Source organism: Macaca fascicularis, chromosome 3 (assembly GCF_037993035.2).
Source record: "Macaca fascicularis isolate 582-1 chromosome 3, T2T-MFA8v1.1".
Lineage (NCBI taxonomy): Eukaryota > Metazoa > Chordata > Mammalia > Primates > Cercopithecidae > Macaca > Macaca fascicularis.
The window spans coordinates 84,607,826-84,630,780 of record NC_088377.1 but is presented as its reverse complement, the minus strand read 5'-3'; the positions used below and the strand labels follow the sequence as shown (position 1 = coordinate 84,630,780).

The window sequence follows — 22,955 nt, the reverse complement described above, 5'->3', positions numbered from 1 at the left end:
GCAGCAAGACTTGTTCTGGCTTTAACTGCTTCCTGTAGGTATCTTCCCATGGATGGAACATGCGCTGTGCACCATCTTATTTGTGAAATATCCAAGAGATTGCATTTTGAACACTTTAGAGTGCCTATGGATAACTGCATATACTCCAAATATGTAAAAACATAGTAAGTACATTTTGCTAATACGTAGAAGATGCAGGATGTGTAGGAAATCGTCTTATATGTGAAAACATTCTTCTGAGTGCTGGTAATTCCCCATCTTTCAAGGACACACTTCCCCAGAGTCACTCACATTATTTTTCTTCCTCCAGTGTCTCATTTTGAATTTGAATTTCATTCTTTGAAAAACGAGATAGAATTCACATGACTACATGCCTGAATCACTTTGCATCAAACACAGACCACGGGAATAGTTCTCATGAAAACAGTTTATTTTTAATAGTAAAGACTGTAAAGAATTACTCTGATGCATGTATCTCTATGGTGTGCAATTATAGGCAGTTTTTTTTCTGCTTCTTTGTACTCTTTAATTTATAAAATAAACATTTTTTAAATGAATAATTTTATAACCCAATAGTCTATAATAGTTATAAAAAAAGAAAAAAGTAAACTAGTTCATAAAACTTAGAAATGTTTAAACACACTACATAGTAAATAAATTTTTATCACTCATATAGAACATCCAATGAAATGTGAAGTTACTATCTAATTGCAGCCACTATATCTAATCCCTCCTGTGAAGAATCTCGTTCTCTGTTGGAAACCTCCAAAGAAATGTGGGTGTTTCCAGGGAGAACCCAATTATTGATCAGGAATATTTTCTACCCACATTGCAGATCTAAACTTTTCACCTGTCTCTTAAAACTGAACATCCTAGAACTCACATGCCCTTAGAATCTATTATGTCCCATCTTTTAAGCCAGTCTGAGATTTCATCTAAGGGTTGCCCCCCTTCTCACTTTGACTCTAAATGCCAGCCCACCTGCCACACATTTGAAGGGAGGCAGTGTTGGACTAGGCTGGAAATGTATACATTCTTTTTAGGAAGAAAAAAGCAAACATTTTAGAGTAGAGGATGCAAACATTTATATGAATAAACACTAGCTCTGTATTTAGTAACCATAACATGTCCACACAAACAGGTCTTGCTAAGATGCCTGTACTTGGGAGATTTGATGCTGGCTTTGTGTTAAACTGAAGCTGCCTGGACATCTCTTTCTTCTTCCTTACAATATGTATTACCTTCATATTACTGATCACTTGGGTGGGACCCTGATGTTAAGCAGGGAGCAAGCATTGGAGAGGGAGAGTGTAGGGGGTTGGCCCATGCAACTGCTAGAGGTTAAGTTCCTCTAGCCCCACACACTAAAACAAGCACAGCCAGCATCCTCAGATTTCCAGAATGCCTTCCAGGTGAGAATTACGGTTTCGGGGCTTTCCTAGAGTAGCATTTCAGGCTCACTAGAATACCTACCCTGCCCCTGATACCAGGTGTGGTGACTCCTGAAGCCTTCCCATCCATGCAGTGTGGGTGGACTAGCCTCTGAGTTCCCCTGAGCTTGTCTTTATCTACAAACATCCTGGGATCCCATAGTCTGGTTTCTCCTACAGCCTATTGAGGAAAGAGGTAGGTACCCTCCATGGGTGGGACTATGGGCACACCCCTCCTCTCAAAACCTGGTCCCTCTCCACATAAGGGAAGGAAACATACGTCCCTCACCATTGGTGCTCCGATGAGACCACCGTGACCATAGGGCTGGAAACCCACCATCCAGTGCAGAGATTTACTTTCCAGTTCCTGCCTCGGGCCTTCAATCCTGCTATCCCAAATATGCTCACAGGGCATTGGCCCAACTCTTTCCTGAGAGGGCTGAGTGGCTACGGCTGCCATCGCCTAGACATCAGTTCCACACTCTTTTCATCAGTCTGGGATGGGGTTTCCTCATGTTTCAGGTAAGGAAGCTGAGGCTCAGACAAGCAGAGAGTTGTCCCCAAGGCTAGAACTGGGCAGTAGAAAACCCAGGGCTCAAGTTATACACCGTGCAGAGCTCTGTCTTCTTTAACCTGCCACCTCTGCTGACCCTCCTCAATGTCAGTGCCTCCCACAAACACATTTATAATCTAAGTAACAGGATCTTCTCAAACCCATTCTTCTCACCCTACGGAGAAGGGCAGCAACACTGGGGGCCAGCCCAAGGAGGGCACCATGTGGACGATTAAGCCAGCCCGAGGCAGGCAGCTCTGGAGCACCCTGCCTTCCTGTCCTGGCACCAAGCACTCAGTCGTCTTCGATGGTGAGCTCGTGCTGGGTGGCTTCCTCGATGTTCTGAAGCACGTAGATCTCCCAATGTCGCACTCGCTCCATCTGTTTAAAGGAAAGGCATCACCCCATAGCAGCATCCATCTTTACTGGAGACAAGCTCTTCTGCTGCAAAATGTGCTTTAGAAAATAAATGCCTGCTCAAGGTCTGCAGCTGGCCCAGCCAACCCTATATAATTCTGCTTATGTGCTTCAAACATACTTCATATGGGGTACTGTGCCACCCAGAGGGCCCACGCTTGGTGTGGAGACAGATGAGTGTATAGATGAATGGGGTAAGGTACAGATGAGGTGTCTGACAAAGGAGGGGACAGGAACAAAAAGTGCCAGGGATGGGGCAGACAGGCTGCGAGCATGGAGTAGACAAGCCTGCATGGGAGCAGGTGCATAGGTCAGTCTAGATGGGATTTTGTAACTGTGCTCTCTGGAGCCCCCTCTTCTAGGAGGGTGCTTAGGGCAGCTGCACAGGGAACAAAGGAGGCCTCCCCAATTCAGCACAGGGAAGACGAGGATGGGTAAACTCCTGACACTAAACACAATGCCAGGATGGAGTAGAGACTGGAACCTGGGGATTTCGGATGACTGAGCCAGATCACATGGAGTGTGACTGGGGTCCACTGGTCAACAATGGCAGGCCCACCGTGGGTCAGTGGTCAGCATCTTTCTAATGCCCCCAAAGTGTAAGACAGAAGCAAACCCACGGGACTGAGAATAAGGAATGAGAGGAGCCTCCAGAGGGCCAGCTGTAAGAGCTGAAGGCCTGAGCCCAAGCCAGTAGAAGCCACCAGGGGGCGTCCTGGAGCAGAGATGGAGTGGCCAAGGCTCCAAACACTACTGCTGGCCGGCAGAGAGGGCCAGGCTGGGGTCTGCAAGATCAGGTGATCATCTGGTAGGAGGACCAGTGAATTCCCAGTGCCCCCCCCCCCCCGAGGTGGGGGCTGCCTTCCTGGTGCCCAGCGCTCATGTCCGTCCACAGAGGGTGACCTCCAGGGAGGCTGCTGAGAGCTGAGGCTCTCAGAGGGCTGTGTGGTACAGGCACTGCCTGTCTGGACTCCCAGAAACTCAGTTTGTCACAGCGACTGAGGAAGAAGCAATAACCTCTGATCATACAGAGGGGCCTCGTGGGGATCCAGGCTCAGCTGGGGGCAGCTGGGATGCTCCATCGGGAGCATCCACAACATGGGTTCCACGTGAGTTGTTGTTCCCCACAAGCTCTACCCATGGTGAAACCTTCAGACCCCTTCTTACCTTCAGCTCCCAGAATACCCCAGCCAGTCCCACCTCCCCTGGCAGCATGAGGATGCTGACTAGCAAGAGGTGGCAGATACGGTGCAGTGAAGAAGCAGTTAACCCCCGGGTGGCCCTTGGTGGACAGTTCCCACTCAGAAGTCGGGACTTTCCATCAACTCCCACCCAGCCCCGTGATGGCCTCTCCAAATCGGGAGGCAGCAGCCAGGCACAGCCACAGGACAGCAGGGCATGGAAGAGAGGCTGGAAAAATCCACTGCAAAATCAGCACCCTCAGAAGGTGAGAGAAGACAGCAAGCAAACCAGGGTAAAGAACGTGGGGGAGTGCGGCGAGGAAGATACCCCAGAAAATAACATCACCACGCAGTAACTTTGGAAGATAGAACTGAGCAACTCTCCTAAAAAGTAGAAGAAAGGGCTAAATAGCAAATAGAAAACAAACTCGGAGAATTAATCAGGATGTCCAACATCCAACTGCAGAGGATCACAGACAGAGAAAGAATACAGAGCCCGAGGTTAGGAAGGAAAAGTATGGGAAGGTCTCACAGAATCAGACGGGCCCAGGGAGTGTCCAGCACCTGAGGCAAGACTACTCACTCCAAAATGAAACTCAGCACCACCAAGAACCACAAAAGGGACCTGGAGAGGCTTGGGCAGGTGGGAGTCGGGGACAGGGGCACACAGGGCCTTCCGGTTCTGAGAAAGGGCTCCCAGCCTGCTGGCCGGGAAAGTGCCCCTTCTCAGGAAGCTACCAGAACAAGGTCAGAGGCTAAACCAGCAACTGGGCGAGGAGGCAGAATTCTGCCAGGAGAGGGCCAGCGCACCTCCCAACTGCCTGCTACCCTGGGGATCAGAGCCCTTGCAATCATCTTCTCATTGGGTCATTTGAGCTTCACAGCATCTCCAATCAGCAAAGGAAGAGGATGGCCTCTGAGAGACAAAAGTGGGTCTCGGACAGTGTGTGCCCTGCTAGTTCTCCAGCTGTGGCAAGGGCCTACAAACCTGGCTATGGTGAAGGTGGGACATCCCTGTCACAGTGGCCCCCGGGAAGACACCAGGGCCACCCTAGCCAGGGCCTTAGAAATGCAGAAGTGCTCCAGGAATGTTAACAGCTCCCTCTTCAAAGCATAGGAAGATGCCCAGAGACTCAGCACAGCGAGGCCGAGTTTCTCTAGAGTAGGCTGTTTTCTGCTACTCTGTAACAAAATGACATATCAGGCCTTCCCTGTCACCCCGATATGTCTGCAAAGCCCCCAAAGCTGAAAGAGTCACCACCCAGACTCCTGTGAGCTAAAGAGCAATGACAAAGCAGTCAGCCAGTGGCAGCCTGGGTGTGGATGCCAGACCACGAGGCCAGGAAGCTCACGTTCACCACAGGCAGCATCAGTCGCAGGGGCCCTCAGAGCCGAAAGCTATCTTGGGACAGGGCAGCAGCAGGTGTCAGAAAGGCTGGACGACCTTGGTCCTGTCCCAGGTGACCTCATGTGCAGAGTATGAGTGTGTTGGCCCCTGGTGCCACGTCATGGGAGCATTAATTGGGAGAAGGAGGGTGTTGAGCGCTCCATGGCCCAAGCAGTGCCCCCTCTCCTAATCTTTCACAGGAACTCAGAACTCCTGGGGGTAAGGGATGGGGACAGGGACAGGGATAATGCATACCGCAGCTGCCCGCTTCTTCGGGTCTCGTCTCTTCCTCCCAGTTGTATTCAGGATCCCAGGCAATCCAGGGTTTTGATGCCAGCTCTTTGCCCGGAGGGACTCTTGCTGCTGCTGCTGCTGCTGCTGCTGCTGCTGCTGCTTCTGGTTCTGCTTCTGCTTCTGCTTCTGCTGCTGCTGCTGCTGCTGCTGGGCTGACGAGGCTGATGTGGGCGTCTCTTCCCCAGGAGCTGAGAGATCCAAGCTGGACTCCTTGGAGGCCCAGATAGTAGAAAGCCTCCTTTTCCTGACAGTGGCTGGAGGGCTGACCCCTGCCGGGTGGGATGCAAGGCCCTGAGAGAAGTGTGCAGGCACTGGGGACCCACTGAGATAGGAGGCACCTCCTGATGGTCTTGTGGTCCCACCCAGGGCTCCCTCCTCAGGGGTGCTGTGTTTCAGGGGCTTTCTCAAGGTGGGGCTGCTGGTCGCTAGAAAGAGGCTGTCATCCTCGGAGGAGCTCAATCCTGGATCCTGCAAAGTAAAAACAGAGTTTTGAGTCCTAGAAGGTCGTGGGGAGCCTTGAGACAGGCATTAAACTCTGACCCCAGGCACATTCTCACTTGAGTATGACGGCCCCATGAGGCAGACCTGAGTTGTCACCCAGATAAGGGAGTGTGCAGAACACAGGGGCAGAACTGCAGGCCCTGAGATGGAACCCTGCACAGGGCTAGACCACACCCCTCTGTGCTTGCCTTTTCATGGATGTTATTGTCAAAACAGTAAGCGTCAGAGATGTATTTTTCAAGAACAGGATTGAAGCATTGATAACATTCTGGTAAAAATTTTTTTCCAACAGGAAAAATCTGTAAGTCGTTGTCAATGAAATCATCCTGACTTGTCAACTCACAACATAAAAAGGTAAAACTGCTGACAGATATTGTAGTATTTTTATGAACAGGTGAAGCTCATTGGGCAGGTGGCTCGCAGTAGGTGGTATATGCCCTGGAGGTAACATCCCAACCCCGAGCCCCAGGAGGGACTGTAGCAATTCCATCACAGTCAATGTTTTCTTCCAAAAGAATGCCTTAAGTGGATCATGCTCCTGCACTCACACCCTTTTCTCAGATACTGATGAACTATACCCGGCAAGCACATTTGTGTTCACCATAAGGTATGTGCCTCTGCAGTGCCCCTTGAAGTCTGTCCATGTCAAAGTGACCTGACAGCAGATTGAGTTGTCCAATTGCTTTGTAATGATCTCTCGGTGTCTCAGACACACATGCACGCTCCTAACTGGCATCTCTGCACATCTGGCTGATTTACTACCAATTGAGGTAACTGCCAAAGCAATACCAGGTTTTTCATTTTATGTTTAATCCCACTTGAATGGAACAATTTCCTGCATTTATTTTTTGGTAGTAGGAGTAACAGTGCCCAGTTACAATGTCTGCTGCAGGCAATGACATCCTAAATCTATTAAGGAAGCCACTGTCATTCAGGGTGTAGAAAAAACTGGAACTTTTCTAAAAGAAGAGAATGTTAAAAATGGAATGATTTTGACATTTCCTGGTGCATGCCTGCCAATAGTGTATGATTAGCAAGTGCATGTCCATTGCCTGGACAGAGCCAGCAATCACAAGAATGCAGAATGTACCTGGGAGAGACTCAGAAAAGCACATCAGCATTCCTGAAAACAGGTCCACTCCAGTCTAAGGTAAAAGCCTGAGGACTGCACCTAGGAGTCTGCCTGCTCAGGACTGGCTTGTGGCTTCTTCCCGGGCTGACACCTGTGTCATAAGTTCAAGGACATCACCACTTTGCTAAATTATTGTACGCATTTGTGCACAGAGAGGATTATGTGGTAGTTAATTTTGGGGGAGGCACAGCTAGAAAGCATTTTAATGATGGTGAAGTAATAGAGAGCTAAGTTCCTCTTAGAACAAAGAGATAGATGAGCACTTGCTTTAAACCTGAGATGGATTAGGAATATTCATCCAAAGTGGTGGGAAAGTCTATTAGTTATTTACTGGGTAACAAATACACCAAAACTTAGTGACTTAAAACAGACATCTGGGTGCCGTGGCTCACACCTGTAATTCTAGCACTTTGGGAGGTCGAAGCAGGCAGATCATGAGGTCAGGAGATCGAGACCATACTCGCTAACACGGTGAAACCCGTCTCTACTAAAAAAAATGCAAAAATGTAGCCGGGCGTGGTGGTGAGCGCCTGTAGTCCGAGCTACTCAGGAGGCTGAGGCAGGAGACTGCTGTGAACCTGGAAGGCAGAGCTTGCAGTGGGCTGAGACTGCACCACTGCACTCCAGCCTGGGCGACAGAGACTCCATCTCAAAAAAAACCAAAAAATAACAAAAACAAAAAAACCAAAAACAAACAAAAAGAAACACCAGACATCTGTAATTGTAATTTCTATGGGTCAGGAATTTGGGAGCAGCCTCTCTGGGCAGTTCTGGCTTGGGGTCTCCCATGAGGCTCTCATTGAGGTACTGGCTTCATTCATTTGAAGGCCTGACTGGGGACAGAGGGTCTATGCCAAGGTGGCTCACTACCCACATGCCCTGCAATTTGGTGCTAGCTATTGGTGGGAGGCCGCAGTTTATTTCTGCCTGGCCTCTCCAGGGGCTAGTTGAGTGTCCTCCAGATACAGAACTAGTCTCCTCCAGGGAGAGTGGGCCAAAAGAACACAGCATGGAGGCTGCAATGTGTTTGTAACTTCAGAACTCACACTGAACTTCAGAAGTCACACTCCTTCATTTCTGCTAAACCTATTGCTTGCACTAGTCAGTTTTCTTCAATGTGGGAGAACCCTACACAGGTATGACTACCAAATTGTGATGGTCACCGATGGCCATCTTAGGGACTGGCTGACATAGAAGAGATAGTGAAAATTGCATTTAAGGAGAAGCCAGAGTCCCTGGCCTGTGACTTCCCCTGCCTCACCCCCAATGTGAGGCCTCAGGGCTCCCCTCACTCTTCAGAGCACAGATAGCTGGACAAAGAATGGAAAGAGTCTGACGTCATCCCAAGAGATGAGTTCTGTATACTTCAAAGCCAGCACTCTGACATGGTTTTTGCATCCACTCTTGGGGGACCCTTCCTCAACCACCCTCCCCTCAGCTTTCAGGGGAAGGGGCTGCAGCACTTAAACACAGCTCTCATTTTCTACGCGAATCATCTTGTTAAAGTCAAACAATATAGAAACAAACAACTTATACTAGAAAGTCCAGTTGAAAGTCCAGTCTTAACCTTTCTCCAGTCCTTCTCCCTCTAGGTAGCTTCCTTTAGCAACGTGTTACCTCTCCTTCCAGCATATTTCCGTGTAAGCAAATATGATACATGCATTCCACATATAAAGTAGAAAACTTAGGCATCTGCATAAATGGAATCATAATACACGTTGTTACATAGTTTTCCACATCTTTGATGATTTCCCACTGACTCTTGTGAACAAAACAAAACAAGCACAATAGAATATTTGGATGTGGCATAATGAGACAGTATAGAAAGAGCTATGTGTTTAACTTCCCACCAAGGCCTTAGAATGAGGCCAGGGCAGAAGAGGTTAGAAAAAAAATGTGGTCTAGGGAAGGTTCTTCCTGGAACCATCTATTCAGTACAGTGTGCTGGAACATTTAAAATCTGTTCTCATTGATTTCTTATAGCATTCTTATGAGGTAAGTATGATTGTAGTCAAGTCACCAAAGGAAATACTCAAACCCAGAAGGTTTATTGGCCTGAAACAGAAGCAGCAACAATGAGGTGTGAACTGGAGTTGGTGAAACCAAGGCTTCCCCAGGAACAACTGTTCTGTGGAGGTCTGGTTTCACATCCCAAACCCCTCAGGCTTGGCTGGAAAGGAGGGAGGGAGTGCCTCCTCCTTTTGGGATGATGAGTTGATCATGACCATTTACAGAGCTTCTACTGTGTCGCTCTTGGGGGTATGTTTATTTTGTACATTGTTTCCTTCAGCAAAACCCTTAAAAATGGATTTGTGTGAACTCCGAATAACCTGAAGGATAGGATTTACTCCAGAGCATGAGTCAGCATCAGAAACTGCCAAGCTGCTTTCCAGCATGCCTGCACCATGCTTCCATCCCACCAACCAGCACCCCTTACATTGCTGGTGGGTTGAAACAATGGTACAGGCAAGTTGAAAAACTGCTGCTTTACAGTTTAGTTGCTCCACATTTTATTATTATTATTATTATTTTGAGACAGAGTCTCACTCTCTCACCCAGGTTGGAGTGCAGTGGTCATAATCTTGGCTCACTGCAACCTCCTCCTCTTGGGTTCAAGCGATTCTCCTGCCCCAGCTTCCCGAATAGCTGAGATTACAGGCATGCACCACCACACCCAGCTAATTTTTGTGTTTTTAGAGATAGGGTTTTGCCATGTTGGCCAGGCTTGTCTTGAACACCTGACCTCAGGTGATCCACCCGCCTCAGCCTCCCAAAGTGTTAGGATTATAGGCGTGAGCCACCGCAGCCGGCAGTTGCTCCATGTTCTTACCCACATTTGGCACTGCCAAGTTTTAATTTTTAAAAAAGTTTTCTGACAGGCGAGTAGTGGCATCTCATTTGCACGAGCAGCATCTTGCATAGTGGTTTTGATTTGTATTTCTGTAATGAGTAACGAAGTTGAACATCTTTTCACATATTTATTTACCATCGATATGACTCCTTTGGTAAGCTAAAAGAACTAAAAGCCAAATACATTTGTCATGTTAATAAAAGCAAACAATAAATTCACCTATTAAAACACTGAGATTGGATTAGAATGCAAAATCCAACTACACATTGCATACAGTGAGACATATCTAAGACAAAGTACTGCAGAAAGCTTCAAAGTAGAATTATGGGCAAAGATAATGCCATAGAAGTACAAATGAAAAAATGTGGACATCAATATTTATATTGGAAAAGGTTGAATTTATGGCAAAATACACTAAACAAGACCAAAACTGGAAGCATAGTGTAATAAAAACAAAATGCATAGCTGTTATGATTACAACAGACAATACAGCATCAACATTCATAGAGTGAAATCCTAGGAAAAAAATATAGAAAAACAGAAAGCAGTAACTGAGACTAATTCACCTTTTTAAGCCCATGCTAGATCACAGGGAAGAAAAAAAAAAAAATCAAAATCCCATAGAAGATTATCTTGTTACTTGGAGGATAATCAGCACTTGGAAAGACTTTAAATTCTTCAACTTCAAAAAAGAGATCGAGATCTCAGAGTAAAGTTAAGAAATGGGGGTGAGAAGACAGACTGGGACTTTTATCAAACAGAAACTGCAAGGTAATACAAGTATATTTTTAGTAACAGAAACTACTTTTAACTAACTTATTTATAAAAGTGATCTAAAAATAATTAAATGTTGATAATTTGATGTTTTCTGATAAAATATTGTAATATATTGAAAGCTTACAGAGAAAACCATTTAGTATTGTTTTATAAATACATGCCCAGAACAGATGACCCAGACATGCATACGATGTCATTTGGCAAAAGGTACATCTCAAATGATAAGAATGTGTTTTTGTTCTCTTTCATCACATGCTCTTTCTGGCTGGTTGGCCACTTAGGAAAAAAAACAATAACAGCAAAGCCAAGTCCCTCTAACTCATGGCTTACACTAAAATAAATGACAAGGAATCTAAGATTTTAAAAATTCACAAATTACCAGAAAAAAAAAAAAACAAAAAAAATTTAAAAATCTGAAACAAATTCAGGTTCTTAGTGGATTAAAGACTTACATGTAGACAAGAAAGCCATAACAGTATTGGAAGGAACTAGCAGTGCATTATCTATAAACTTATGTAAGGCTTTGCTATGACTCACAACATAGAGGCCATAAAAGAAAAGAATTGGACTACATATAAACTTACAAAAACTTCTGCAAAAAAAAGGAAAGAAAAAAGATACACCAATGCAAAGATAAAAGATGAACCACAATTTCTATAAAAGATAAACAAGCAGTGAATCTTCCTATTTAGAAAAACATCCAACAACCTGATGGATAAATCCACAGTTTCTTAACAGTTCATAGAAACTGGTCCTTCAGTGTACACATTCTGAACCTCATTCTCAGTAATAAAAATGCAGATCAAAATGAAACCAAATTCCCATTTGTTTTTATCTATTGGACTTCAAAAATTTAGAAGTATGAAAACTTTAGATAACACAGAGAGGAAACTGGAACATCTTCTGTGGAAGGCAATTGGAAAACTGAAACATCTTCTATGGAGGGCAATTTGGTAGCACTCGAATTTGTAAGTTAGTATTCTATTTGGACACCAAGTCCCCTTCTAGAGAGTTACTCTATAGAAGGATATTGGAAGCAGCTAAAAACAACATTTCCTTATGGTGGGGAAAGGGCTGGAGGACAGCAGCGGTCAGTGTGCATTTTATGCTTTTGAAACTTTATGCTCTTATACTTTTGATCACTTTTGAAACCCTACACGTGCATTTTCTATTTATAAATAAAAAATAGAAAAAGAATCCCTACTTCTCTGACGAAGAAGCCCAGACACAGGGAGACTAGGAATGGGGTGCCTAGGGCGGCTGGGTTGGGAGAGGAGTTACTTCTCCATCCAGCAGGTGGAGCTGTAGGCTCCAGAGCTGTTTGCAACGCAGGGTGCTAAGGACAGGTTTTAACTTCAGGTCGGATTGTGATCTACTTCTGCAGGACGGCATTTCCTTTTGCATCTAGAGCATGAGGTGTCCTGTCACTGTGCCCTGGGGCTGCTGGTCCCCTTGGTGGCCTGGCTTTCCCTAAGGGCTGTGGCTAAGGTGGTTCTTAATGCTGAGGTTCCAAAGGCCTCATGAGACAGACCAACGCAGGAGATGGAGGAGAACCAATGCCCAGTGTCTCAGGACAATGCCTGACCCCACCTGATGTCACTGAGATTGTGCATGGGCTCTGGGGAACCTGGAGGGCCTGGGACACACCTGGGGCCTCAGAGCCCAGGCTGGGGAGATGTGGAGGCCCAGAGGCTCTGGCAGAAGATCTCTCTTGCAGGCCATGACATGGGCATCAAGAGGAGACTCTGGGCAAGGCTCCCGAGGCCCCCAGGGTGTTAGTGCCTGGCCTGCCCAACCCACAGGCAGGCAGGACCAGGCCACAGCTTTGTGCCAGCTCAGGACAGGGCCAGGCCTAAAGCCAGTCCTCACCCAACCTCTTGCTCAGGCAGCCTTGTGTGCCTTCTCTTCCTACTCACCTACCACCTCTTACTGTATTCAACTAGATCTCATTCCCAGGCTGCACGCCTCCCCACCTACCTGCACCCCAGGCTCCATCCTGCTTTGCCTCTGGGGCTGGCTTCCAAGTGGGCAGTTGTAGCGCTCACCCTGTGGCCCTCAGCGCTGAGAAATACCTGCTGTGTCCCCACTTAGGCCCAGGCAGGTGTGCAGCAGCCCACTTGAGCCCGAGTTAGCCTGATGGCCACGCCATTGCGCAGGTGTGGGGCAGGTTTTCCTTGCCCTCTAGGCCTTCCCCTTGTTGGTTTCTGTTGTGTGCACCTGAGCCTGCGGGAAGTGAAGGCTGGCTGGGCACTTGTGGCCCCCCCGCCCAGCCCCCAGCAATAAGCCACCTGTGCCAAATACTGTTTGATGTGCATCATCACAACAACCTAAAGGAATGGCAATAACCACCCCAACTCAATCCACAAGGCAACTGAAAAAAAAGAAACACATTTCCATATCAAGAAAAGCTGAGAGGACCCACAGCCATTTATGTTTCTCTGCAGAAGACTGCTTACCAGTCCTTCATTCAGTGCTTCTGAAACTTGAGCTGCTCAGAACCCTCGGGAGGGGAGGGCGGGTTAGAGCACGGAGCGATGGGCCAGCCCCAGTTCCTGATTGGGCAGGCCTGCGCAGGGACCCGTGATTGGTATCACCTAACGACTCTCAGGTGCTGCTCTGTTGCAGGTCCACTTAGGAACCACTGCATGAATGAAAGGCAACACGTGCCACAGAGTAATGGTAAATTAATCTTTGCCAATCTATACTAAAGCTGATCTATACTAATAGTAATCTCTAACCATGCCTTACGTTTTTTGGAGGATAAAACTAAAAAGAGCAATTCAGAAGCTTAGTAATGACTAGAATGATCTGTGGTAGTTTGTTCTTAGACATAATCTCAGTTTTCTAACAACCCCAAAGCAAAATGTTTAGTAGGCCTATGTTATTTTATTATTCATTTACTTACCTTTTTTTTTTTTTTTTTCTTCAGACAGAGTCTTGCCTTGCTCTGTAACCCAGGCTGGAATACAATGTGATCTCGGCTCACTGCAACCTCCGCCTCCCGGGGTCAAAGGATCCTTCTGCTTCTGCCTCCCAAGTAGCTGGGACTACAGGTGTGTGCCACCATGCCTGGCTAATTTTGGTACTTTTTTGTGGACACAGGCTTTGCCATGTTGCCCAAGCTGGTCTCAAACTCTGCGTGATCCACCCGCCCCGGCCTCCTGAAGTGCCAGGGTTACAGGTGTGAGCCACCATGTACGGCCAGTAAGCCTGTTTTAATAAGCCCATAGTTGTGGGGCAAATTGCTGGAGCTCACCTAGTGGTATTTAGCAGAACCAAGACAAGAACCCAGGACCGTCTGACTCCAAAATAAGTGCTTTCTAACCCTTGCTACTCTGGATTGTTTTTCTAAATTTTGCCACTAAGTTGCCGTGTGATTTTGGTGAACGAATGCTGTCTCTGGCTCTCTCCTTTCTCTGTAAAATGAAATACTATGTGAGGGCGTTCCCAGCTCTGAAACATCTGCACATAGGAACCTGAATGAGGAGGCACGGCTGCAGAGCTAAGGGGCTCTCAGCACGCAGGCCTGTGTGCAGCGTGCAGAGCTGAGGCCTGCAGTGGATGCTCACCATCACCCTCTGACTGTTTGCGTTCAGAACAATAAGTGGCAACAGAGGTTGAGATCCCTGAATCATGGGTTCTTCCTGAGGCTTCAGAGAGCGCTAGAGAGGGTTTGTCAGAGAGCAGACCCCAACGAGACCCATCCCAGCTTGTCCTGGTTGGCACGGAGCAACACAGCCGGGTGACTGGCCCCAGGTTCAAGTGCTGAGGGTGGCTCGAAAGTCTTCTACCCTGGGGGTGGGGCTCTTGGGGTACAGCCTTTCTGGAGTGCAAGTTGGTGTTAACGTATGATACACTTAAAAGTATGGATGGCCTTGAACCAGCAACTCCACTTGTATGAGTATGTCAGGAGATAATCAAACTGAGTCGTTCCCTATTTCCTGTTACTGGTAGCCATGGAGTGTTACCTTTAAGAGCTCAAGTAGATGCAGGGTGCAGAGCCAGGAAAAGCACACTGATGAAATAAATTAGAATGAGGCCAAGACGAGTGGATCATCTAAGGTCAGGAGTTCGAGACCAGCCTGGCTAAAATGGTGAAACCCCATCTCTACTAAAAATACAAAAATTAGCCAGGCATGGTGGTGTGCACTTGTAGTCCCAGCTACTCAGGAGGCTGAGATACGAGAATTGCCTGAACCTGGGAGGAGGAGGCTTCAGTCAAAAAAAAAAAAAAAAAAAAAGAACAAAATCGACACAGGCACATATGTACACACATATACAAAAAGAGACACACAGAAATGGTAGCATTGGTGATATCCAGATGGCAGGATGATGGATAAACTTTAACATCACTTAATTGCTTCACATTTTTCTAAAAACAACACCTAATGCATAAGAGTTTTTGAAAGTAAAGCTCCCTTAGCACAGTCAATTCATTTTCCAGATGGGAACCTGAGGGCAGCAGAAGGGAGAAGCTTGTCCAGAGAACTGGAGTGAAGCAGCAGGGGCTGCTTGGTCCCGGTTCCTGCTCAGGTCTCTGTTCCCTGCACTGTGCCACCTGGGAGTGACTGAGGACAGAGTGGTTTGTTCTTAGACTGGAGTCCTGAATTACTTTTGAAAGTGTAGGAGTCGAAATTCCCTGTCGTAAGACCTTAACAGTCCCAGGCAAGGATGAGACAGATGCACTTGGAAAGTATTTGTCAGAAGTATCACTTGGCCCCAGAACAGTGGCCTGCAGAGATGACCATGCCCCATTCCCCTGAACCTGTGAATCTGTTCTGTCACATGGGAAAAGAGACTTTGCTGATGGAATTAAGGGTCAGACCTTACAATTGGGAGAGTATGCTGGGGAGTCAGAGGACAGCAGAGTGTGTCCTGGTTAGAAGGGGTCAGAGGGCAGGAGAGAGGGGCAGATAGCATCAGAGAGCCATCAGGGTGAGGCCATGTTGAATCTTGTAGAGGACAAAGAAATCACAATGACTTTCCCAGAGAGCCCTCCTGAGCACAGGGCTGAGTCCAAGGAAGAAAACAGGATCTCAGATAACTACCATGACAACCCTCTTCCCCGGTGAGGAACCCTGACCTCCCATAGTGTAATTATTTTCTATCACAAGGACTGATACAGAAAAATTTGCTGTGGCAGGTGCTATTCCATTTGCCAATGGGAAAACTGGGGCACAGAGCTATCAGGCAACTTGCCTGAGATCACACTGCTGCTAAGGACCTTGCCCGGACCCCATCTCATCTCCCAAAATACAGCACAAAACTAGCCAGGCCACCCCCAGGGCCCCTTCTGCCCATCAGGCCAACCCCAGGGTTTTCTGACCTCCAAGTCCCCAGAGTTGCCTCCTGACTCTAGGGTTGCCCTGACCTCCTGATTTAAGGGTCGCCCTGACCTCCTGAATCTCAGGTCTCTGTGATCTCCTGGCACATAGGTATCCTGGTTTTGGCATGGTGTAAGGATATTTTGTTTGCGTATGGGAATAATATAATTGAGAAACCAAAGTGTGTTTCCACAGAGTGGTGTTAACCTGGCACTGGGTGGCAGCTGTCAGCTCCTGTCATGGCCATGATTGGATAGCCACCAGGGGAGAAGCCATGCATGTGCCTGCAAGCTCCCGGGTCCGAGCCTAGAGCCCGACACTTTCTCTTCATTGGATCCCAGGAAAGCTCTGCAGCACAGAATCCCAAACCCCTCACTGCACAAGACATGTGGGCTCTGAATTCATATGCAATCCAAGTCCAAGCTGCCAGTTTGGGTATGGCTGTTAGTCAGCCATGTTGAAACCCCATTAGGGTTACATACAGTGGCTTGTGGCAGTGGTGGCAGGACTAGGTTCAGAGCCCAGCTCTTGTCATCTTGCTGACATGGGCCTTGGAGGGGACACACAACCCTGGACAATGAGAGCCCCTTGCTGGGTCTTGTGATAAGGTGTAGAAAATCCTCAAGACAGTGCATGGCATGTGGTAAACTCAACAACTTTTAGCACCTTCTGTCACTACATCTTCTACTCACATTGTTACAGTTATGATTTTCCACCAGCATTTCCCTTCTCTGCCCCCATTTCCACTGAATATGTTTTTGTGGAAACTCCACCACAACAGATAACATGTTGTTTTCTACACAATCAGCGTGCTCTAGGTTGCTTTTGACCCCAGGATGTAAACAAGTGGCCAGTACTCTTTGTAAAACACCACAGGGTGGGGAAAAACTATTGTATTAGTCTGTTCTCACACTGCTATAAAGAAATACCTGAAACTGGGTAATTTATAAAGAAAAGAGGTTTCATCAGCTCATATTTCTGAAAGCTGTACAGGATTCTGCTTCTGGGGTCATCTCAGGAAACTTACAATCATGGCAGAAGGCAAAGAGGAAGCAAGCACTGTCTTCACATGGTGGAGCAGGAGAGAGAGAGGGAGAGAGAGAGAGAGAGAGGAAGGGGAGGTGCTATACACTTTCAAACAAGCAGCATTAGGGGGATGGTGCTAAACCATTAGAAACCACTCCCATGATCCAATCACCTCCCATTGGGACCCTCCTTCAACATTGGGAATTGCAATTTAACATGAGATTTGGGTAGGGACACAGAGCCAAACTGTATCATTCTGCTCTTGCTCCCTATGAAATCTCATGCCCTTCTCACATTGCAAAATACAATCATTCCTTCTCAATAGTCCCCCAAAGTCTTAACTCATTACAACATTAACTCAAAAGTCCAAGTCCAAAATCTCATCTGAGACAAGACAAGTCCCTTTCACCTTGAGCCTGTAAAACTAAAATAAGTTAATTACTTCCAAGATACAATGGGGGTACAGGCATTGGATAAATGCTCCCATTTCAAAAGGGAGAAATTGGGACTTTAGGGCCCATGTAAGTCTGAAACCCAGTAGGGCAGTCATTAAATCTTAAAGCTCCAAAATAATCTCCTTTGACTTCACATCCAGGTGACACTGATGCAAGGGGTGTGCTCCCAAGGCCTTGGGCATCTCTTCCCCTGTGGGACTGCAGGGCTGAACCCCATCATCTTCTTTCAGAGGCTGGCATTGAGTGCCTGCAGTTTTTCCAGGTGCACAGTGCAAACTGTCAGTGGATCTACCATTCTTGAGTCTGGAGAGTGATGGCCCTCTTCACACAGCTCCACTGGGCAGTGCTCCAGTAGGCCCTCTGTGTGGGGTCTTCAGTCCCACATTTCACTTCCACACTGCCCTAATAAAGATTCTCCATGAGGGCTCTTCCCCAGTAGCAGACTTCTGCCTGGACATCCAGACAGTTCCATACATCCTCTGAAATCTAGGCAGAGGCTCCCAAGACTGAACTCTTACCCTCTGTGCACACATAGGCCCATCACCACATGGAAGCCCCTAAAGCTTGGGGCTTACACCCTCTGAAGCAATGGCCTGAGCTGTACCTTGGCCACTTTTCACCATGGCTGGAGCTAGAGCAGCTATAATATTGGGCACCATGTCCCAAGGCTGTACAGAGCAGCAGGGCCCTGGACCTGGCCCACAAAGCCATTTGCCCCACCTAGGCCTCTGGGCCTGTGTTGGGAGTGGCTGCCCTCTTAGGTCTCTGAAATGCCCTGGAGGCATTTTCCCCATTGTCTTAGCTATTAACATTTGATTCATCTTTACTTATGCAAATTTCTGCAGCTTTGAATTCCTCCCTAGACAATGGGTTTTTCTTTTCTACCACATGGCTAGGCTGCAAATTTTCCAAACTTTTTCACTCTGCTTCCCTCTTAAAAATAATTTCCAGCTTCAGATAATTTCTTTGCACATGCATATGAGCTGATGCTGTTAGAAGCAGCCAGGTTATGTCTTGAATGCTTTGCTGCTTAGAAATTTCTTCCAGCAGATACCTTAAATCATCTCTCTCAAGTTCAAAGTTTAACAGATCCCTGGAGCTGGGGCAAAATGTTGCTAGTCTCTGCTAAAACATAGCAAGATTGACCTTTACTCCAATTCCCAATAAGTTCCTCATCTCCATCTGAGAACTCCTCAGCCTGGACTTAATTGTCCATATCAGTATTAGCATTTTGGTCATGACCATCCAAAAAGTCTTTAGGAAGTTCTAAACTTTCCCTCATCTTCTGTTTTCTTCTGAGCCCTCCAAACTGTTTCAATCTCTGCCCCTTTCCCAGTTCCAAAGTAATCTTTGGATTGCTTTTCCACATTTTCAGATATCTTTATAGCAATGCCTCACTCCTGGCACCAATTTTCTGTATTAGTTCATTCTCATGCTGCTATAAAGAAATACGTGAAACTGGGTAATTTATAAAGAAAAGAGGTTTAATCTCTTCATGGTTTTGTGGGTTGAACAGGCTTCTGCTTCTGGGGAGACCTCAGGAAACTTACAGTCATGGCAGAAGGCAAAGGGGGAGCAAGCACCATCTTCACCTGGCAGAGTGGTGGGGAGGAGGAACTACACACTTTCAAACAAGCAGCATTAGGGGGATGGTGTTAAACAATTAGAAACTGCCCTCATGATCCAATTACATCCCACCAGGCCTGTCCTCCAACAGTGGGAATTACAACTTTACATGAGATTTGGGTGGAGACACAGAGCCAAACCATATTAACTATAAACTTCATTAATAATCAACTAAGTACAAAATAACCTAACACAGTATTGGTTTAAAATTACTGTACCTACTGGGCGCAGTGGCTCATACCTGTAATCCCAACATTTTGGGAGGCCGAGGCAGGCAGATCACTTGAGGTCAGGAGTTTGAGACCAGCCTGGCCAACAAGGTGAAACCCCATCTCTACTAAAAGTACAAAAATTAGCCAGGCATGCTGCCCCTGTGGGGTGACCTATTGTGGATTGGATTGGGTGAGTGGCAGCCCTGGTGTTTGCGTTGGACTGATGGCCTCACAAGCACACTGAAGTTTCTTGCTGAGAGAATCCCCATGGGGTTCATGGGGTGAGTTCACGGGGCCAACCTGGTATGGGATTTTCACCTCATCAAAATGATGGACACTTCCCACAATCTAGTGAATTCAGGGTTAATCAAACAACACCATGCCTAACGTAGTAGAGTCGTGACTTTCCTGAAGCCCATGCATGGTCCAGGTAAGTGTCATCTACCAAATCATCTTAGTTTGTATATGGGTGGCAAAGATTCTTGGGGGAATGAGATGCATGTGTCTCCTGGGAGTGAGCAACAGGGAACTCTGGTGTCCTGGTGGCTCCTCCTCATTTCCCTCCACCACCCAGGCCCTCACCACCCAGCTACAGCAATGATAGCTCTGCCTCTTCACTTCTTCCCTCAAATGTATCCATTACCCTAATCTCTCACTTCTTATGGACTTTTCTTGTGTAAGTGCGGGCCCAGAAGTGCTTTGTGAACTCATGGCCTCAGAGTTGAGCATACAACAGATTCTCCTAGGGGGCTTGCCAAGTAACAGAGTATGGCATGTGCCCCCAGAGGCCAGAGTCTGGGGTTGGTGTAGGGCCTGGGGATGGGCCTTTCTACTCATCTAGGTAGAAATGCCAATTAGTGAGTGACCCTGGTCTAAACCACCCCACTTTACACAGAGGTAAGTGGTTAGGAGGGGTCTGTGGCCTGAGCAGCCTTGATGTGGGGGAAGCACAACAGAATGAAGATGAAGAGCACCTGCCCTTTTTCACCCAACCCACAGCACCCTGAATGCAAATGCTTCAGGATGGCCTCGGCTTCCACTACCAACACTGAGATTCAGACCCTGGTCTTCTGACAGGGCCCCTTAGGCTCTTGCCTGGACACATTTGTCCTCCTCCTGTGTTTAGAAACTGGGTTTTGTTGACGTGACAAGAGCTAGGTGACTTTTCCACTTTGATTAGTGGGGAGTGTGGGCGTGAGCTATTTTTTCAAACTTTCCCATGAGTTTGCCAAGCGGTGCCCTTCATCAGCTTGGGAGATAAGGGCAGCACGTTGGGCCTTTGCACAGATTTACATCATCCCCTGTGTTGATCATGGAACATAAGCAAAACATCACCTTGTTTTTTTTCCCCCATGTGAAAAACAACTTCCTTTCTGAGGTGTCCCTGGATTGCAGCATTTCTTCCCTTTGAAAGTTTGACTTTGCCCTTGACTCTTGTATTGTTTTTCAGAGCATCGATTGCCCAATTTTCAGCTGCTGGTGAGTAAGCAGCACATTGCATGAAGGCAGGATTGGGAAGAGCAGACGATGGAAGTGCCCGTGTGACTGTACCACCCCAGAGGCTCTCCAGCCTCTGCTCTTGGCAGTAACGAGCCACCGTGCAGCTCAGGATGACAATAGCTCCTGTTCATGCAGTGCTTTCTTGTACCAGACATCCATCATCCCCATCTTATGGTGAAGAAACTGAGGCCAGGGACTTTATGCAGCATGCTAGGACATAGAAACCTAAGGCACAAAAACAAACAGTCTTGCTCCAGAGCTGCTCTGCTGTTGATACTTCCCAGCTTTCATGACCTCCCCTTCACGGGCTAACACAATTGTCAGAGTTGAGTTGTTGAGTTCAATGGTCAACACTTGTTCTTGCAGTTCCCACAACGAAAAGACAGATGGATTATGAAGTGCCATCAAATTACTGGCAGAGGCCGTGTATGGCCCTATTCATAGGCACCCCCCGGAGTGACACAATGGGACTGCTATGATTATGTGTCTCTCACCTTTTCTGAATCACTGATAGTGGTTTCCTTTTCTTCGCAGCACAGAGAATTTGCAGTGAAGCAGGTGGTCTCCTGGTCCCTGATTTAACACCTTTTTTTTTGCTCAGTTGATTTAATACAAATTCCATGTCTAGCACTGAAAGCTTTCCACACTTACCCCAACCCCCGTTCATCCCTGCCTCCCAAAATATGCTCCCAGTTGCCCCTGCACATACAGACATTTTTGGTTCTAGCTTATATAAAATGCCTGTATGGTATGGCAGGAAGGGTAAAAGCTTTGATTTGGGTGAAGAAGGGGCTTCACCTCCAGCTGGTGGTGATGAGACCTACTGGCAACTTTGGCTTGTGTGGCTTGGCATGAGGTATGCCCAGTACAGTAAACATTTATGAAACACTAGCTCCCCCTCCCCTCCCTGCTCTCGAGCTCTGATTCCAGTGCCCTGTGAAATTGGATTCATAGTTCTTTATCAAATGGGCATGGGGCACCTATTGGTGCCTGTGTGGTGCTGGACCGAGGGACATCTATGTGCTTGTCCCCTGTTCACTAAACCAGGTGAGACACACACACAGACACACACACACACATACACACACACACACACACACACACGTAGATAAGCATTTATTTTAGCTCTTCAGCATGAGTATAACCCAATGTGACATTAAGCATCAGGAATGCACAGGGGGCCACTGAAGTCAGGCTGTGCAGAGGCGAGGACATTTATGGTGGGTCCCCAGGGATGGAGAAGGGGTCATAGGAGGAAGGAGTAGTGCCATGAAGATATAACTGAGCCCAGAATGGTCCTCATCCTTTGGGTGGTCAAAGGCCCCTTAGAGTCGTTGATGACTCCCAAAGAAGCACACGGTTGTGCAGGTGGCTCCAGGGAGTCCGAGGGGCCTTTAGCCAAGGCTTGGACCTCATATATAGCTCTCTGGCTTTTCTTATCTGTCTCTAACTCTTCCTCTCACCAGTTTTGGTCACTATGTGGGCCATCCCATCTGAAGCATCATTCCATAGTCCCCTTCCTGATGCTCTTTTCTTTCTTTCATGCATTAATCACAAGCTGCAGTGCATTTGTTAAAGTATTTGTTTACTATTTTCCCCCCTCTACATCTTTGAGGGTGGGTCTCTGCCTTCTTCATGGCCAATCCTCAGCTTCTGTCTGGGTGTGTGGCTCATGCTCGGAAGGGGTGCAGAAATGAGGGGTCCCCAGGTGCCGGTTCCCTCCCTGGTGATCTTCCAGAACCAACCTTCCTTCCTTCCTTCCTTCCTTCCTTCCTTCCTTCCTTCCTTCCTTCCTTCCTTCCTTCCTTCCTTCCTTCCTCTCTCTCTCTCCTTCCTTCTTTTCTTCAATTCCTTCTTCCTTTCCTTCTCTCCTCTCTCTCTTTTTTTTCTCTTGAGTCAGGGTCTCACTCTGCCACCGAGGCTGGAGTGCAGTGGTGTGATCATGGCTTACTGTAGCCTCAAACTCCTGGGCTCACGTGATCCTCTCACCTCAGCCTCCTGAGTAGCTGGGACTACAGTCATGCACCACCATGCCCGGCTAATTATTTTTATTTTCACAGAGACAGGGTCATGCTTTGTTACTCAGGCTGGTCTCAAATCCCTGGCCTCAAACAATTCTCCCATGTCAGCCTCTCAGTGTTGGAATTACAGGCAGGAGCCACTGTGCCTGACTCAGAACTTCCTTTCTAAGGATGTCCACTCTCTTAGCTTGCTTATACCCCTGTGGTGGTGGCCTGCTGCCTTAACGAAGAGTCTAAACCCCTTTGCACAGCCTCCAGGCCTCTTTGT

The 22,955-nt window shown here is 47.3% G+C and overlaps 1 protein-coding gene across 1 annotated transcript; it reads right to left on the bottom strand.

The window, feature by feature from the left end:
• Positions 1-409: 409 nt before the first annotated feature.
• CCDC201 (coiled-coil domain containing 201) lies at positions 410-12,566 on the bottom strand. Its single transcript, XM_045389099.3, has 3 exons — positions 12,501-12,566; positions 5,224-5,730; positions 410-2,364 (listed from the first exon to the last, which is right to left on the bottom strand). Exons 1-3 carry the CDS (start codon positions 12,516-12,518, stop codon positions 2,278-2,280), a joined length of 612 nt encoding a protein of 203 aa, XP_045245034.2. The 5' UTR covers positions 12,519-12,566; the 3' UTR covers positions 410-2,277.
• Between the last annotated feature and the right edge of the window lie 10,389 nt (positions 12,567-22,955).